The following is a 19,551-nucleotide window of genomic DNA, read 5'->3' on the forward strand; positions in this document are numbered from 1 at the left end:
CAACAACCTTCAAAAGGATTTTAACACACACAAAAAACCTTGAAGCTCTACAAACTCCATGTTCATAAGATTTGGCCCCAAGTGTATACAACACCATTATCTTCCTTAAAATTCAGAACAGTTACAGGACAAGATGCATCTAAGCAGGACGCCCTTCACATTTCACCCAACAAAATAAACCCTAACCTTAATACCCAGGGCATGAAGAAGATCAAAAGTGTCCAATGTAGAACTAAACAGGCCAGTCCTTATCCATTGTGGTGAATTCAATCTTTCAAATGCAAATTAAAAAGTATTTATTTATCCATTTAACTAACAATTGACTGATGTTACTGGCATCTTAGGTGCTTAGACAGCATTAAATGCTACTGACTTGGCCATGAGCTCACGAGTACCTTCGGGGACAAAGCCGTTCGTTTCTCTCAAATAAATAAATAAAGGCCTGGTTAATAACGCTCATTAAAATGGAGTAGGCAAAGATGACAATAAGACCCAGGGAAGGTCACACGGTGGGCGCTGTGGGCAAAGCACTGTGGGTGACGGAGCGAGCCCTCTTTTCCGCAATGTCTGCACCCCACGAAGAGCACCCTTCACCTCCAAATAAACTGTAGTAATGACCTAGCTCTCTATAAACCCCGTACACACACACATAACCCATCATCCACCTCTCTGTTAATTACCACATACATCCTTCCACAAACGCCAGCAACAGACACTATCACACACAGCAATTACTGATAAATCTTTAATGCATTCTTTAACAAACTCTCAGTGGCTTCGGCAAACTCCAGACCTCTGTTTCTGAACCCTTAACGGTGTGCATTTAAACAAGATTAAGCAAAAATACACTTAAAAATCGGCTGTGCTCTATTTAACATACCCACGCCAGGGGTATCCAAACTCGGTCCTGGAGGGCTGGTGTCCTACACCAGGGTTCCTCAAATCTTACCCTGGAGGGCCGGAGCACTACAGAGTTTAGATCCAACCCTAATCAAACTTACCCATCTGTGAAGACCTTGATTAGCTTGCTCAGGTGTGTTTGATCAGGGTTGTGGCTAAACTCTGCAGTGCTCCGGCCCTCCAGGGTAAGATTTGGGGAACCCTGCCCTACAGAGTTTAGCTATAACTTCCCTTAACACACCTGCCTGAAAGTTTTTTAGTATGCCTAGTAAAACCTTGATTAGCTGGATCAGGTGTGTTTAATTAGGGTTGGAACAAAACTCTGCAGAGACACTGGCCCTCCAGGAGCAGGATTGGACACCCACGGTTCAGGCAAATGCATGATCCCCTCCAACGCAATATCATGGCAATTCATACGGCTAATCCGTAAAGTTGGGGTAAGGGGCAGGGTTAGGGTTTCATTAATGACTTTTATAATAATTGTTCACAGCATGCTAAGACGTTTGTATAGAGGATAACAAATACTAACATGTGCAGATGCACTAGCAGGGTGTGCATGAAAATAATCCTATTGTGCTATATAAATATTATTAATAAGGGACTTAACAAACATAAATGTTTGAATTTCTACATTTATTTGATACGTCATGTGTTTCAAATAATGTGCTGAAAACCTACCCAAAACAAATGATATCATCTGATAACTAACTCTGACAGTCCTGTCTCTGTATCTGATTCAGCCAGACAGGTTTCCTCTCTCCAATCTATTCGTTTACTTGACGCAACTCACTGCAACGTAATATTGATGATGTTTTGGCTACCTTTCACATTCATTGCTGTACATGTGTCGTTGCAGTTTTGGGGTGGGTTTTGTTTTTCCAAGATATTTTCTATAAAGGTTAACATGCACAGAAAAAACAGCATCGGCTACAAACTGTGTGTTTTTGTCAGCTGAGGGAAGCGGTACGGGAAAAAAATCCCTCAGCCAAGCCATCAAGTTGAACATTGAACTTCACAGTAGTAGCTGCCTTTCTATGCCTCTTCGTTTGATGTTACCTCCAAAGCAAGGGATCAAAGGCTTGGAGTGTGGCGTGGGGAAGTCCCAGGCTCTTAGCCTGGCAGCCCGTGATATATGCAAAAGTCTATGCCAAAAAGAGAGGAGAGGGTGGGAATGTAAGCTACAGACAGCAAGCTTGTATGGAATGTGACTAAATAGTGTGCTTCCTTTAATGAACACTGAGGTGATGCAATCGCCCCTTTCTGGGTATTTTACAGTGAAGTGTTAAAAACAGTGAGGGCGTGTCAAAATCTTACAATAGCAAGGATGTAAAGTGTTTATGATACACCGCAGACAGTCCAACTCCATGACCTCCATCGCACCTGCCCTTCCATATTGCGACTACATGTATGCCAGTTATATCGCATGTATTTTATATGCTTGCAAAAAACAAAGAAATGCCCCTTAAAAAACACCAGAGGGTTAATTTAGGCCCTTAACTATTTCTGACACGGTTACATATAGAAGGTTCAGCAAGAATTTAAAATCAACAAACCTATGCTTGACAATCACAAACAAAAACACACAGATCTGCACAAGCATAGTCCACATGTGCACACAAATACACACCCTTTCCCCAGGGCTATAGGATTAAGAGGTCTGTCTGGCTGACAGTGAGCCTTTCCTTTCCACGTAAGCTGTCAATTCCCTCTCTCTTGCGCTCGGCCCCTCGGCCCTGCTCTGCCAGCCAGGGAGGACACACCTGAACTTGACATCGATCCGCCTGAGCTTTTCCCAACACCACACACAAACAATCTCTACTGTTCTCACATACACACACGTGACAATAATTGCACCTGAATGTATGGAATTGAAAGAGACAGAAACCCTGTAAAGTAGGGCATGAAAAGGAGCAGTGATTCATGTCTGATTCACAAATGAATCACTTTAATCATTTGGTTAAACCGACTTGCAAAGTATGTGTAAATTACTTGAATATACAATGAACATTCATTGTACACAATCCATCAGGGTTTGGAAGAAAAACATGTATTTAAAAGTATTGTTATGATATTGATATCAGTTTACTGAAGAAAAAAATGATTAGCTAAAAACAAATCAATCAGATGAGACATTATGTGGAATAGACTGGCGACAAATTTGTTTCGGACTTTGAGATCTCGGCTGGCTCACTCACCATGTCACACATCATTTTTACTGCTCTGCATTCCAGACCTTTTAACTCATTTCCCATCATCTGTGTTTCGAAACAATATATGTGATCCTTACATAAGACACACACAGTTAGCGGTGGTAGCGTTTATCTGGGAGTGCGTGGCCCCTGGTCAGGAAGGCCATGCCAATGTGTCTGCTCCAGTACCAGATTCTTTAAGAGTCATGGCCTTGAGAGGGTGGAGAAAAAAACATGTGGATAATAGGCCATTTGTTAACCGAATGAAGGAGAGATAGAACAAGTGAAGTAAAGTGGGAATGATAGGGGAGGAATATTAAAGACAAGCAGATCCCATTTCAGGTCAGTCAGGGGCTGCCACTGTACTTGATGTCGCCCTTCTGCATTATTATTCATGTAAGTATACATCAGGCGGGCCCTTGTATGGCCCTTTTATGTAAAAAAAATGGACACAATAGCGCTTGTTAATAAATTTCAATTCGAAATTCGATTCTTACTGGCACTTGGGTACTCACGACCAGGTCATGCAAGCATTTGGATGTGAAGACACGTACATCTAGATTTGCGCCGCAATGAAAATACACAAGCTTCCTCCAACAGGGCCTGGATGGCTAAAGCCAGGGTTCGAATTGAGCTGCTGTGATGGACGGCTAATGAGGGCAAAAATCCATTCCGAATAACAACAAAATACCACTGACAATGCCAATCGCAGGTTCGCCTCACTCCCAAGACGAGACAGAGAAAGAAAGCTGAGAAAGACGGGAAGAGAATAAGAACAAGGGAGCGAAAGCAAGAGAGAGAGAGAGAGAAAACTCACAGTGATGACACGCAAGTGCAAAGAGCGATTAAGGATTTACTTTCAAAAGGGCCTCCATTGATCTTTTTTGATAGACCTGCAATAAATCAAACCAGACTGACTCACATGAGAATGAAGCCTAATCCTTTAGTCAGATCCAGAAGAACTCAAACCAAACCAGCTGTTAATTTAGGCTTTACAAGATAAAGCAGGCCAAAGCCAACCTGATGTACCCTAGGGCAAGGGCTTACATCATCTCTGTAAAGCAATCAACTTATTGCCAGTTTGGAGAGGTAATAAGGGTGCATGCTGGGAGAAGAGAAGGAGAGAGAATGTAAGAAAAGGTCTAAAAGGCAAAAATACAGAGGCTGTGTAAGAATAACAGAGTAAGAATGAAGGGAGGCAAATGAGAGGTCCAGAAAACAGATCAAGGGTTGTTACACGCTAAAATATGTAGCTCTACTATAGATATGACAAAATATGAGAGGGAGGCACTGTAGGCTCTATTTTTTGCTTGGGCACCCTGTAATTTGTCTGTAAGTTTGGATCTATGCCCATGGTCAGTGCCACCTCGGTCATGCCCGGTCAACCACACTGAGCCAGCGCCATAGCCAGCCATGCTAATTAAACCAGTTATTTTTGTTCGTGTGAGTATTTTTCTTCACCAAAGAAGCGCCATCCAGTCTTGTTGGTTACTTTCCTAATGTCTTTTTTGGGCTCACATCCTGTTTGTGTATAAGTATAGATTATAGAGGCAGAGACATGGAGATATACGTAGATATAGAACGGGAAACGGGGTGGGGGTTAGTTGTTGTTTTTGAGACACCAACTTATTACGGCAGCAACAGGGATGCATCACTCAAACACACCCAGACATGCATTCACTCATTAGGTAACATGTTCTTGCCTTTAATGTTCTGTTTACTATGCACAACAAGATCAAGTCTGAAATCCAATTCCAGGCCGGACCAGGGCCTTTCAATGTAGTACTGAGAGCGCCTTGAAAAAAGCCAGGCTTGTAGTATCTGGAAAGCATCCAAGGGAAACTCAAGGGTCCATACAAAACCCCAGGTGAAATCAGAGTAAACGCAGGAGCCCGCATCCTCACCTCCCTCCGACACACTGCCTGCACACAGGGATCACTCAGACTTTGGGTGTCTGCTTTGCCCGACTAAATTGAAGTTAAAGAGCCAAGCTGGGTGGGAGGGGGTTTGACACACATGTGCACATCCATGTAAAGAGCTTGGCACTTTTGCAGTGCTCTGTTGCACAAAGTATCTATGCGGCCACCCCTCCTCTTAAGCGGGAGTAACACTCAGCCGTGTGTCTTCCACCACCCTCCTCCCCGTTCCACCGCGGGGTCACACTTTTAATTACACAGAAACAGTAATCCCATCAGACAGATGGCAAACAGGCCGTCTCCCAATGACTTTATGCCCAATTGAATCATTACTGATGTTATTTGCTAAATTATAGCAAAACACGACAACACGGGCGAGCAGGATTTGCACGAGAAGCTGGCGAAGGCAGATGCGCCCACCCGTCGAGCATCTGTGACGGGGATCAAGAAGGCGTGAAGACGAAGACTGCAAAGCCGGGTCTGTTTTAAATGAATAATATTCTAATAAGTGCAAGCAAACGCAGACCCTTATTATCCGGCACAGAATGCAAAAACAAGGAGTCTGCCGGACAACCCATTTCCAACCAACTTGGTTTGGTAAACCACATAACAAGCGCAATTGAAAAGTGAGTGTGTTCTTTTCTTAAAACAGCGAGAGGGTTTGGTTTATGGGCTTTACTCTGCACCGTCGTTTGTCTTTGGGGGAACATCCCAAGAATCCACTCTTTCCTAAAAAACCAAACAAGAAGCTCCGGTTCGCAACCTTACTGCCAGAGCTCATTCATCCTCTCTCTCCATTTCATTTTGTTTCTCTTTCCCTTTTCTTTTGCTCTACCCGTGGCTTCTGTCAACAATTAGCGGTCACCTCTTCCAGAGTCCCAGACCGCAGCACCTCGAGCCTTAAACTATGCAATCTCCCAATCAGACCCTGAACATACAAATTATAACATTGCTTAGGAAAGAGATGTATCTTGATGCCAATACCCAAACAATTCCCATAAACTGCTTTTTAAAAGACACAAAACTTACGAATCTAAACAGCCTTATGGCACTCCCCATATGTCAATAAAAATATTTGGAGTCTGTGTTCTTTGGCTTGCAGCAGGGCCTGATTGGTCACCTGTCGTGTTACTTGGTGTTAATGTATCTCTGATTGGTGCGTGTTCTGGCTGGGCCCCAGGGTGTCATGTTGCATGCTGGGTAGCTAGATTTTATGCCGCAGATGGGAGCAGCTCCTTAACCTAACGTTGGAACAGTAAATCTGCATTTAACCAATGGGGGACACGCCACACCATAACACAGCACGTACGTTTTCCATTTCATAAAACACGACAAGGCGAAAGCAGAATTACGTCTTTGTGCTCCCAGACTTTGGGTTTTAATTATCGTTTCTTGGGTACCATAAGGCATAGGGCATGGGGTCACAGCTTAAGACAACAACACGGCAACCAAATCCAATTATTTTAAGCCCAGCTCAAATTAGTCTATATAGACTAGCTGTTTAAAATACTTGTCCCCTACTTGGCCCTGATAAGACTGGCAGCTTCCCAACAAACTGGAGCAGTTGTGTCTGGAGGCATGTCCATTGCAGCGATCCAAAGAGCACACAAAAAACTTCCAAGCTGTTTTTTCCTTTATCCTTTCCTGACTATTGGTCAATAGAGCACTGCCTCCAGTTGTTCTTGCGTGAAGACGTGTGAGATACTCACATGGAACGCAAAAGACCCTGGGGCCTCATAAAAGAAAGCTGTTCTGCAAACAGGACTCCAAGATATAATTTACAAAATGTTCCAACCAACAAGGATTCCTAAGACATTCGGAGTAAGATTTCTCACAATATCTAGAAATGACCAGCATATACATTAAACAGGAAATTAAGTGGCTTTGAAAATAACCATAGGGTTGTCACATGTGCCAAAGCACTTCTTTTTCGTTCTTCGTTCTGTAACAAAATGAGAGTCAATGTAAAATTTGCACAGGCTTATGCAGTATCAGTAAGATCTGACCACAGAAAGAAACATGAGTGTCCCGCTCAAGTGTGCGGTCACACTCCCGGACCCTGGTCCCAAAGGCGAGTGTGTTGAGAGTACAAGTGCGTTAGGCTAAGGGCCACACAGCAGCTGTGAGAACGACACAAGGCCAGCTGCTTCCTCCACGGCTCCGATTTCCTGACCTCACAGCCCGAGAGGCACACAGTCAGGTGACCAGATCTTAAACCCGCCTCACCTCACACACATGGTCCTTAACCACAGAAAGCACAGGCTCTTGGGTAAAAAGGCACCGCATACCTTTCTGCTTTCAACCCTGCACAGCTCTCAGTGCTTTTGATGTGGAGGATTTCGTTCAATGTGGCGGGCGCTGTAAACCGATGCCCTTTTCCCCATAGCGTTCTGTGACCACAGTGTTTGCATACCACAAATCTTGCATAACTTTCTAGTGGTTTCTCACCAATTAAACTTTATATTATCTGTGTCTGAAACAGGGTATATTCATCCCATCTACTAAATCAATAGAGAGATCACCAATCAATATTCTGTTTAATGTTAGAATAATAGCAACGTTTTTGTCTGCTTTTCTTTTCTGAATATTAATAATTATTAGTATTATTAATAATTAATTAATTAAATCATAATTCTATTTAAAAAAAGTCCAAAGTTGCTCAATTGATTAGCATTAGCAGCACTACAGTAAATGTATACCTTGTAATGCCCTGTGTAAGCATATCTGGCAAAAGCATTAATATATATATATTTTTTACTGCAAGAAATGAATATGTTGGCACAATCACATTTCTATGCATTTAAGCATATGCCTTCAGATCAAAATGTTTTTAAAATCATGAGAAACATTTCAGTCAAGTAATGCTAAACTTTTGATTGACATGCCTCAAGAGAGGAACAACAGATTCCAGTGTTTACCCAACAGAAAAAGAAAGAGCATTCTCCAAACAGAGTGACTTTCTCTTTACAATCCTCAAGTGAAAGTCAACAGTGCTTTTTAAAGGGTTGGTCAATACTGTTATGCCCTTCAGAATCATAATTAGATGGGTGGTAATGGGCACGCGGAGGTGATGCTGGTCTCAGGCGAGCCGCCCGTTACAGCGGCCAAGCCTTGCGTGCCTTGAGTAAATAACAGCCTCCGTGCAGTAATTGTAATTTAATTGTAAACCGAGGCGAGTTCATGAAGAATGTCAAAGACAAACTGGGTCAGCACGGGCCCTACTTCAGCTCGACTGGCTTACAATCTGACCCTGAACCTGAGAAACCCACACAGGTGACGTCTGCAACAATGATGTATTTAGTTGGTGCGCTTATCCGGACTGAAGGAGGTGTGTTAGGCCACGTTCTTCGAGCGAGTCTACGGAGCGTAGCCTTCTTCCCGGCTCATTTGAACAGCAATCCTGCCCTTCTGCTCCCAGTGCATCTTTTTGTCATTTGAGAGCTCATGCCCCATTTGTATTATCCACTGAAATGACAGGAGGAAGAGAAGGGGGGTTATGGGAAAGAGGAGGGGTTCGAGCAACACACCCACAATCCCAGTCTCCGAACCAAACACACACATACACACACACACATCCACGTGCAATCTCCTTGACTAATGTGCCACAACACTCGTACATCACACACAAATTGGCCAAATGAATTAACCACGGCCCCTGGTTAGCGTTTCGAGCTTTAAATGGATTTTCCCTCTCCTGCTCTGGCCAATAATTGCATTTATCCATCTTGTTGAAGCACGGTTTACACACTTGCTAACATCATGCCAATCCAGGCTACATTTTCTGCTCCAATGGCAGGAGAGGAGGAGATTTGTCATTGGATCATAACAGGTAATTCAAACAACAATTAGCTCAATGACTCCGCCGTATGTCAATGTCTGACTCCCCGCAGGCTGGGTTTGATGGAACAAGAAGATCTTCTATCTCTCCCCAGAGCTCTGTCTTTTTCCTTAGTCTGTTTATCTCTCCATCAACCTGCTTACGGAGATGAATTGGGCTCAGCTGCTTAACTTTTTACCCATGCCGGTAGCCTTTAGCAAGCAACATCCCAAGTAAATGGGGCCTGCAACTATGAAGACTGACTCTGCGATTTTTAAGCACTCGCACACAAAGAGACCGACACAGCACTTGTGTTGAAGGTTCCTACAGGGGTCATCTCTGCTCTCACGAGTGTTTGAACAGTAGTGCATTAGAGACTCCAGGGCTCGTAGGACAATTGGGCTATGTAAACACTGTGGGACATCCTTCCCTGTGGACCTTGGGCTAAGGCGGCCCACTATTTAAACAGATCTGAATTCCTCCACATGCTTACCGCTGAACATCTGCTGTCTTTGTTATAAACCAATCTGAATCGTGAGATGCCACACAGTTTGGAACGTCATTACCGGGACGATTAATGCAATTAATGAACCAAGAGATGATTTTCATATTACATATATATTGCATTTACACAGATGGCAGGTGCTTTTATTCCAAAAGACTTTAATGGAAACATATTATATTGTTATTTGTGTTACCAATTGGGAGTCGAACCCAAGACCTTTGCTAGGCCAAGGAAATGCTCAATGTGCTCATTGTGCAAACGCTCAATCATTTTTCCTTGGTGACCAGAAATCTGTCATTCGATGCCACCTGCCAAAGCAAGCCATTTATCTTTATTGATATTTCAAAAATGCAAGGCACGACGGGCCCATAAAGATACAGGGGCCGTAAAGCTGCCGATAACAAAAAACTACCCGTTCTAAAGGGCACCCAGATGAACATCACGTCGCCACAGTCACTTGACTATTCCATACCAGCAATCCTTAAACTGATTGCTGGCCAACGAAAACAGCTCCAGGTCAGGATTAAACTCAGTTTCCTTATAAATCACTCCTACTCATCGCTAAATCTTTCGGTTCACCAGATAGCCAGCAGCGAGAGAACACAATTCACTAGGACTGGCGAGCAGTCATCATCTCTATTTAAGTCGGACGGCTGCTGAATTACACATCTTCTATTTCAGTGTTTAGATCTTAACACTGTGAAAGAGTATTCGTTGCAATCGGACACCACATCTGCCACCTCTGGCTAACGCTGATCATACCCACATAGCCCCGGAGGCTTTTGGCCAAAGATACACCTCCATTCAATTACACCCCTCTCTCACGAAGCAATTGACAATTCGCTCAGCGAGGGAAGTCAATTCTCTTCGTTTCCGAATCGACCGTACTGAGTGTTCACACTGTCCTTTAATGAGATGTAGCTGGCGACAGTTGATTCAGACTAATCCTTAACCCTGGAAACATCCAAACAAATACACCAACATAGTCTATGACAAAAACAGTTGAATGTCTCATGTATTCATGGGTTGCTCTTTTAGAGCTAATGAGACCTAAAAGTTCTCAGTTAAAATATTAACTTTGTCTCAAATGTTTCTCATAAATTCCTTAGAAGTATTATTGTTAACATACAATTCAAGTACAGAGCTAAGAAAGTTTTACATTTGTTTGTTTTAATTTAGATCATATTCAAATCTCTGACTTCAAAGGAAAACACCACCATTTTTCAATTTCTTACCTCAACTTAGATGAGTTAATACATACGTATCTTTTTTCAATGCGTGTACTTTTCATCTTTGTACAGCGTTTTTTGCATGTGTTAGCATTTAGCCTAGCCCCATTCATTCCTATGGCTCCAAACAAAAGTTTTATTTTGTGCCACCATACTCGTGTAATTACTCATGTAACAATCTTTAAATAAGGAAAATATGGAAGTGTTTGATGTTTTCTAAATTCATTCCTGTTTGGAGCCATACGAATGAATAAGGCTAGGCTAAATGCTAACACATTCACAATGCGCTGTACAAAGATTAAAAGTGCACGCATTGAAAAAAGATGAGGTGCGTTGAGGTAAGAACATAGTAAAATATTGAAAAACTGTGGTGTTTTCCTTTAATATCTGATTACGGACCCTATTGAGATCTCTTCTGAAACTCTGGATAAGACATAAGTAAGGGTAACTATGGTGGAAACCAAAAAAGGTCTAAGAAACATGAGACTTGAGCATCAATGAACAACTGAACTCCATTTAATTGCTGTCCAGCACAAATCACTCGAATATCAAGATCTCATTGGTGATTTGTTTCCTGTGGATGTAATTTGATGCACGTCCTTATTTCTCCTCAAATGCCTCAACGAGACAAACTGGCATACAACCATGTGACAAGCACAATGCTACTCAGCTAAAATGTTATCTATATTGTTTGACAGCCATTCAGTTAAATATGGCCAATGAAATTACAAACACAACCCAGTAAACACAAGACGCAAAAATGCCATGTCACAGCCATTATTTAGGGCATAGGGGGGTTATCTAAGAGACAAAAAAGGTTTATACCAAAATGACCTACAACAATACATGACAGACAAGGGTGTAAAGTTCATAAACCACCTATCTATTAAAACATGCTAACTAGTAGTATCACCCAGTTGTACCTCTAATCCTAATATAAAGTAAACCCGTGATTAGTGGATTTATTTCCCTCTGCCCTGGTGGAAGTAAAATCTTCACCTTTGTCCGGTTTTAAACACAGCACCTTGGATAGAAACAAAGCATGCAGTAAACTCATTAGTGAGCACACACATACACACTACAGGCCGTGCTCAGAGCTTTATCCCTTAGCAATTAAAAGTTTAATTAGAAGATTAAAAATACATGGGCTGAGTTTTATCACCCATTACTTTCTCAATTATGTGCTTTACACATACAAAACACTCCCGACGTATCTACAGGAATTAATGCAGATTATGGAAGTAAACAGGATTTCACCTTCTAGGCTTCTACAAGGGAATATCATACAATCTGAATATGCAATCGGAGGTAGAAGGCCGACACCGAATTAGCTCACGTTGTTATCAAAGTTAAACATTTCACAGAACGGAATAACAAATAACCAAAACAGTTACTTGACTTGATATATTTTTAGAAGCAGTTATAACATTATGACAAGTGCCTAATAAACTGACTTTTGTGCTAAAAATAGATTCTGATTTGTTTTAATGTTGCATCTGTGTGAATAAGTTGCTAAAATAAGACACAATGAAGATTTGTCAGGTTTTCTAATCGGAGCAGAATATTCAAGCAAATGGGTCCACCTGACACACTGGCGCTATGTTTTAAAGTCTGGTAATGATGTACACTAAAAATAATCAAGACCGCGAGCCTGTGAGACATCCACACACACACACGCTCTTGCAATGGAAACTCAAGCACTCCTATCATTAAGCATACAAAAGTTGATGGCAGATCTAGAGAGCGTATGTGTGTGTGCACTTTGGCCCAACCCGTGCACGTTCCAATCCAAACAAAAGCCCAGTGCAACCAAATTCCACCAGCGTCACCCAAGCCTCTGCGCTGGAGAATTTCCAGCCGACATTTTGATGACGAGGCGCGAATCAAGGAGCGATGATAACTTACCAGCGTTTTGCGACGTATTAAGAGTAAAAACGAAATAGAAAAGCCACACACATGGCCTGTCAATCACGAACGGCTATAAACTTGTCACCTCCTCTTTGTCTTTTTGAAAGCCCCGCTGTGTTTTTTCTTTTACTCTTTCTTGTCCTTAGTAGATAAATGTGAGGCCTGGGGGCTCTATTGTTTGGACATCTAACCAGGAACTGTCGCCGGTCTCATTGCCCCCATATTAGGAGCAATTATGCGCTCTATTCAGACCGTCTTTGTGCGTCTCCCCCACTGCTACGCGGCGGACAAATCATGCCCGCTTTTCCCGCTTTTCCTAATCCCCTGCTCCGATACAGCCTGCTGTACAAGGCAACTCCTACAAAAATAAAATTCCTTTAGAGACGCTGATATGCCAAAAATATGTCATTGCTGTTTATTTTGTTAAAGAATGGTAACATGAATAATTGCTTACGGTATATATGCATATGCACATAAATGTAAATATGTATGTACATGTAAAAAGATAAATAAATAAATTATACATATAAACATACATATAAATGTATACATATATTTTTGTATATATATTTTATTTTTATTAATATCTAGCCGATTTCTCACTCAGTGTGTCTATTAGAATGGGGAAATTATTTAAAAATGAATGTGAATGTCAGAACAAGTACTTATGGATTTCTCCAGGCACTTGTTTAAATCAATCAATTTTACCGAGTACACTTAATAGTCTACGACACCGAAAAACCTTCACACACTTCATCAGCGTCATATATGAATTTGCACATAACTCTTCTACAGCTGCACTGGCCTGTATACGATGCATGTGCACATAGAGAAAGAGTAATTTCATTTCCATGTTTCAGGAAACCCTCAGCATGCAGGCCAAAGCCAGGACTATATTTAACAGATGACAAAAGTTGCATTCCAGATGTACAGTGCGATCTTTGTGTTGATCTTTGTGCATGGAAATAAATGATGAAGAGGAGAGAGAGGTGAGGGGTGGGGTCAACAACACACAGCTGCTAAGCCAATGCAGCACCCAGAGACAGACAATTTACAATTTACACTATTTATCCATCTTCTCTATTTATCAGCTAGATGACAGCACTGGCTACAAACGTATTGAAAATATATTAAGATAAAACCAGAATTATAAATAATGACTGCGGCAAATTATTTTGCATTTATAACAATACACGTGCAACTGAAGCACAAATTGTGTTAACGCAAGCTTTAAACACCAGTGGGACACGTCTTAAGCAAGAGACAGAAAAAACCCAAATGCCAGGTTAGTCTCATGCGTGCTCACATCGAGCAGCCTGCCAAAATCATCAACGCCAGACAATCGAGTACAAAAAACAACATCTCTGTAAATATTTACAGGGCAAATCTTTTCCATTCATTTACCAAGCACTAACAAAACCTTACTGTACGGTTTCTTTCACTAACCCCCCCTCCCACCCCCACATCTGCGATTCATTGACTTTACAATTTACCACATGTCGAGATGGGAGAGGTCGGGACTCTATCTGAATCACGACACAAATATGCGAGTGATTTATTGTTTTAAAAACCATGGGCCGATTTAGTGCAACTCCGCTCTTCCTGAGCATTACTTCTATTGGCAGACCATGAACAATTACAGTTTGGACTAATTAAGCCCAGAAAATGTGCTGCGCGCCACTAATGTCTCACAGGCCCTGCTTTCAGTTTAATGGTGCCAAACTTTGCTCCCCAACTTAACTCTCACAAATCCAAAACAGATTGCACTTTTTTATGGGTGTTTATCAAGCCCCTGCAAAACAGAGTCTTGTATCGGTATGGGATGGAAGGAAGGAGAAGAAAAGGCAGATAGGGGAACAAAAAAAGTCTTCCCTCCACTATTCTTTATAAACAAAAGTGATTTGCAAAACAAAAGGATGGCAACCTTTTAAATAAACTGGGAGTGTATTTTGTGGTGAGCGACACACTAGCCGAGCGCGTAGCTTTGTGAGCCCCCCGTGGATAGCAATTAGGGGCCATTAACATGTAAAGCCAATTTGATAAGGTATGAATCTTTCCCCGTAAATCCGTATTAAACTATCTTTTGCACCTCACACGACAGGCTATTCAATGGGGAAGCGGCACACGCATAATCCATACGATAAACCTTTGTTATCGACGTCTTAGTGCTAAAAAGATTCAACCATGGTTTTATTAAAATATGTACACCCAAGACTACACAAGGGAGAGGTGCACCTTTAACATAAATCAATTATGTTTAATAAATGATGTTTTTAAACGTAACATTATGATATGCATAAACATCCGTACTCAATATTTCACGAAACCGCCACACATTTTAAAAATCCAGTGGAGAGCATGCTGGGTGTTGTGAGATTTCTTTTTACATTTTGTTCCTTTTTTAAACTACGCATAATTATACGTTGAAACCCGAACCCCCTGCCAAAAGTCTGCAAGGCTAAGGAATTATGGGGCCAGGGGTGGCGTCAAATATCTTAACATTCATAAGTCAGAAAGAGGCAGTAAATAAACCCAGCGGATTTACGGGCATAAAGCCCCCTGCCAGAACACAGCCGCCCAGATCTCTGCTCTACCTCGCGGTCCACCTCTCCGCAGACCTGTTGAGGTGTGATTTTAGCCTACAGCCACCAAGGTTAACCCAGCACCTTACTAACCACAACATACACACGGAGCGTGTACGCAGCTGTATGTCTGCCACGCAAACCCTGCTCTCAATAAAAGGGGGAGAGTGGCTATTGTCTGCGGTTTGTTTAAAAAAAAGAGAGAAGAAAAAAGGCAAAGGCATTTAAGATGTAACTTCATGTCAAATTGCTAAACGCTTCCAAATCATCGTGAGGATTTTCAGAGTGAGGAAGCTGGAAAAACAAACTGCCCATTATTGAAGCTTTCAGAGGTCAGACAAATTAAAGACATTCCCACTTTTACTTTCTCACACACGCATAAAAGCTGTGGGAAACATTTCATCACTATTGCATGAGTGAGCCATAGGGAAGATTAGAAGCCTATGAAAATAAAATAATATTATTAGCATTTAAAAAATTGTTCTCCGACAGCTGCCATTACATCTCCAGAAGCAAATTTATCATGGTCAAAATGAAATAAATTCATCTGATATTTGAAAACATATAATATATCATCTGCTTGTTGACTAAAAAATATGAAAAAAAAGGATGGAGATAAGATAATAAACCTTTGCAACAAAATGCATTTCATACCACACCGTCGGCAGCTAACCTCAACAAGCCCATGCATTAGTTAAACGCAGCGACAGCTGATCGATGGTCAGGTGAATTATTTATTCTCTACTTAAGTAATGCGTTTATGAATACACCGGCTTTCAACTTCAAAGCAGCGTAGGTCGGACGCCCAGGCTGCTCGTAGGTAGCAGACCTCAATGCAAAGAAACGAAGGGGTGAGGGGCTATGGCGCGATGTCAAAGACTGAGATCTGTAGGCCCGGTTACAGTGAAAGATCAAACATTACACCATACGGCTATAAAACAATTCACTATTTCTATCAATATAATATTTAGGTTGGAGGGCAGGAACAGACCTGGACTGACTTACACATTGGGAACTAGAAGAGGATCAAACAATGATCCTACGTCCATGGGAGATCGCTAAATATATTCTCAGTAGCCAAATGAATAAGCCAGCGCTTTAGTCAGGTCTTCATCTCAGCAGGTAGAAGAACTATTAGACTATGAGCTTTGGTAACAGCGTCCCTAGAAACACAAAAGCCTTCCTCGCGACTGCTTCTCTGCCATCCAATAAAACAATATTTACATCATGCTCCTTGTAATAAATGCATTTTTGCTGTTTATATGTGAATGTACTCAGTCTGTGCTTGGCTTTTACAGTTTTATATAATAGCCTAGAGCAGTTCTGAGAAAAAAGATAAAGCTTTATAAGACTTAAGATAGAAAACATCAATATCAGTAAGTGAAAAACAGATTCAGCAAAGAAAAATCTTTACGGTAGTAAGCAACGGCAACACAAACATCTAGTGATCTTTCTGTGAGATTTTTTTCAAATAATAGAAACAGCACAACTGCCCTTAAAAAAACTAAATGTACTGTAAAATCCCAAATTTAAAAGCACTTTATTTTATTTATATATTGACCTAATTTCAGGTTATACCACATAAATCACACGTTTATGTTTCAGATTAAACCTGGAGCTGATTATGAAAATCAAAAAGCTTACTGAATAATTTGCCTTTATCTATGTTAGTTGTGCATGTCTCAAAGCAATGCCATTTAAAAATAAATATAAATATACAATCTGTGTATAAAATAATACAGCATCATTGCTTCTGGTACTGGGAAAAGTGCTGGACAAATTGCTAATATGTACAGCTGATCTTAACAGCTGTATTAAATTATAATAGTATGCATGCAAATTACACCTGCTTCCTATATATCCTAGTATTGCACCCTACTAACTAATAATTCATCACAGCACGACAAATAAGTTAAAACATAAAATGGATTACATTTAATGTGCATGCAATGTAAATATTTACACATTTAAAATAAAATACTTTAAACAATACTGCATGATATTTTACTATAATCACATCAAGGGTGCTTTGAACAATACTGTGATTTCATACTGACAGTCAAAAATTTACTGACAGAACTTCACTAATTACCATAATAAACATTTCCCATGATGCTCTTCGGTATTAACGTTTTTTGTGTGCCGCATTCTCTTTTTAACATGAGACTCTGATTTCACGTTAAGTTTACATAAATTAATCATCCTGTATTGTGTCATGTTTTTTGTGACCAAAGGCCAAATTTATTAACAACTGAACGCCTTTCTCTGTTACAATAATAATACAATAAAAATAATAATGATGATAATAATAATAATAATAATAATAATAATAATAATAGTAATAACAATATAATAATAATAATAATAATAATAATAATACATTGTTTTAAATTTCAGGTAAAATTTGTTGAAATATTTAAAATATATATAAAAAATATAGTCTTAAGCAAAAAGGCTAACCCACAGGCTAATCCAAGCATATACAGAAAATTAAACAAGTAATATTTTAGAAATACAGTGAATAAAACACGCAATAACTGCAGGTAATGCAATTAAAATGACAGAAATAAATAATAATAACCATAAAGTAGAAAGTTGCTATAGGTGTGTATGTTTAAAAGCACATTAGGACAACTGTGCAGGCAGCTCGCGCGGGTCCCTGTTCACGCGCACACAGTGCTCAAACAGGGCAACAGTGTATGCGCGCGAGCGGCATGCCACCATACAGTACGCCTGAACTGTGGCAGAAGTTCACAAGGCGACTCGCTTAGCACCAAAACAATTCCTAAACATGGGAGCCGTGTCATGCATGCGCTTTCAGAATAACGTTTAAAACACTTACTGTGCGCGCGGTCGGTGAGAGAGATCCGTTCGGGAGGTACGGGCTCGTGAGGTCGGGAATCATAATAAATGGATAGCCCGGGTACGGTGGGCTCTTGAACAGCCCTCCATCTTGCCTTTTCGCAGCTAACATGGCGGGGGGAAAAGAGCAAAACTTTTATAAGTAACACTCGTGAAAACTTTGCGTGTATGTTTATCAGCAATGGGAGCTAAGGAAAATGTCGTCGGCCAATGCATAAAGTCTAAAAGACAAGATTATTTAGAGAAAACAAGAAACTCACCATCCTCTAAACTTTCTCTTGTTTTGTCCCTGAAACTTTCAGATCTAGGCGGAGGCCGTCTTTCCGCCTTGAAATGCAACGAAACACAGGGATTGCATTGAATAATCACAGTGGGTCAATCGTCAGCGTGTTTGTAAAGCACATTTGTCCGCGTTTAACAAACAAAAGTGCGTGTAAACTCGTGCACAAGTCGATCCGCGGTTATTTGTCACTTACCTCGGAGTCCGACGAGCTGTTTTGATTCGTTTCCGACTCGTTTACAAGAGAAGACTTGACATCTGCTAAATCCCTTTCTGCAGAGGAGTTCTCCGAAATTTTTTCCTCCTGCTCGCCTTCGTCTTTGAAGGAAATCATTTCATCGTTCGCACCCAGATCGTCCCCTCCACCGCCGTTCAGCTGCGGCATTTTTCCCGACGAGCGCTAATTTTGCGGGGGGCCAAAAACACCAAAAGTTTTGAAACCCTTGATCTTGGTGCGATCCCCGAATCCGGAGTTTAAGTTTAGGGACTTGCACTGGCGTTGGGCTGGATGAGTGCTCAAAACTCAAAAAGAAGAGGGCAATCTTGGCAGAAACAGAAGCCGGAGACGGAGCTGAGGCGCTCGGATTGAGGGAGTTGAAGTTGGTCGGAGTGGTTTTCAGTTCAAAGGCGGCGCTGATTGACAGATAGAGAGGGATGGAAATAGAGAGAGTCTGGATTCGGGATTATTGACAGGGAGAAACACGCGAGGAAAAAACTAATGAGATTCAAACAGGGAGGGACTTGAAGTGACGTTTTCATAAATAGAGAGGGGCAGGAAAAAGTATTGGAGGGGGAAAGGGCTTGAGAGAAAGAGAAAGAGAGAGAGAGGGAAAAGGAAAAGAGCTTTTGCTGAAGAGCAGGACAGTTAAAGCGAGTCGCCCCTGTTTGCTTTTGTACTGGAATGAATGGGAAAAACTCCGCGATAGTCTGCGGGTGAAATAGCACACCTCATAGGCTACGCTTCCTTATTTTTCTCCAGTTTCAGTCGTGTGCTAAAAAAAACCTGCACTTGCTTACCTGCACTTAAACCTAAAATAAACTCTGACGTGTTTATATGAACATTACCTAAAACATTTTATTATATATGTGTATTACATACATTACATGCCCCAATCAACCTGAATATATTTTTATTTAAATTATTGTTCTAATAAGATTATATTTTATATATATATAATAATAATAATTATTATTTATATATATATATATATATATATATATATAATGTTTATATAATGTATATTTAATATAATTAAATAATAATTGGGTTTGAGACAGAGCGCGTGCAGAGGGGTAATTGAGGCCGGATAACCTGTATTCATTATGAATAAAGAAGCAGGGGGAGGGGTTGAGGTCTTATCTT

The 19,551-nt window shown here is 41.0% G+C and overlaps 1 protein-coding gene across 40 annotated transcripts in view; it reads right to left on the minus strand.

Annotated features, from left to right (window-relative positions):
* tcf7l2 (transcription factor 7 like 2) overlaps positions 1-19,143 on the minus strand; it is an 88,462-nt gene extending 69,319 nt beyond the window's left edge. For 3 of the 40 annotated variants that reach the window (XR_008636850.2, XM_055175406.2, XM_055175394.2), the window contains exons 1-3: positions 18,385-19,138; positions 18,169-18,235; positions 17,889-18,013 (exon numbers count right to left, since the gene is read on the minus strand). Coding sequence is in view for 38 of the 40 variants with exons in the window: in XM_055175406.2 (XP_055031381.1) it covers positions 17,889-18,013; positions 18,169-18,235; positions 18,385-18,573 (381 nt within the window). In the remaining 2 variants the exon portion in view is untranslated. Of the gene's footprint in view, positions 1-17,888; positions 18,014-18,168; positions 18,236-18,384 lie in introns of all 40 variants that reach the window. The other 37 variants (XM_055175390.2, XM_055175377.2, XM_055175379.2 and 34 more) reach the window with 23 other exon arrangements.
* Positions 19,144-19,551: the final 408 nt, after the last annotated feature.

The sequence above is a fragment of the Misgurnus anguillicaudatus genome, chromosome 4 (assembly GCF_027580225.2).
Source record: "Misgurnus anguillicaudatus chromosome 4, ASM2758022v2, whole genome shotgun sequence".
NCBI lineage: Eukaryota > Metazoa > Chordata > Actinopteri > Cypriniformes > Cobitidae > Misgurnus > Misgurnus anguillicaudatus.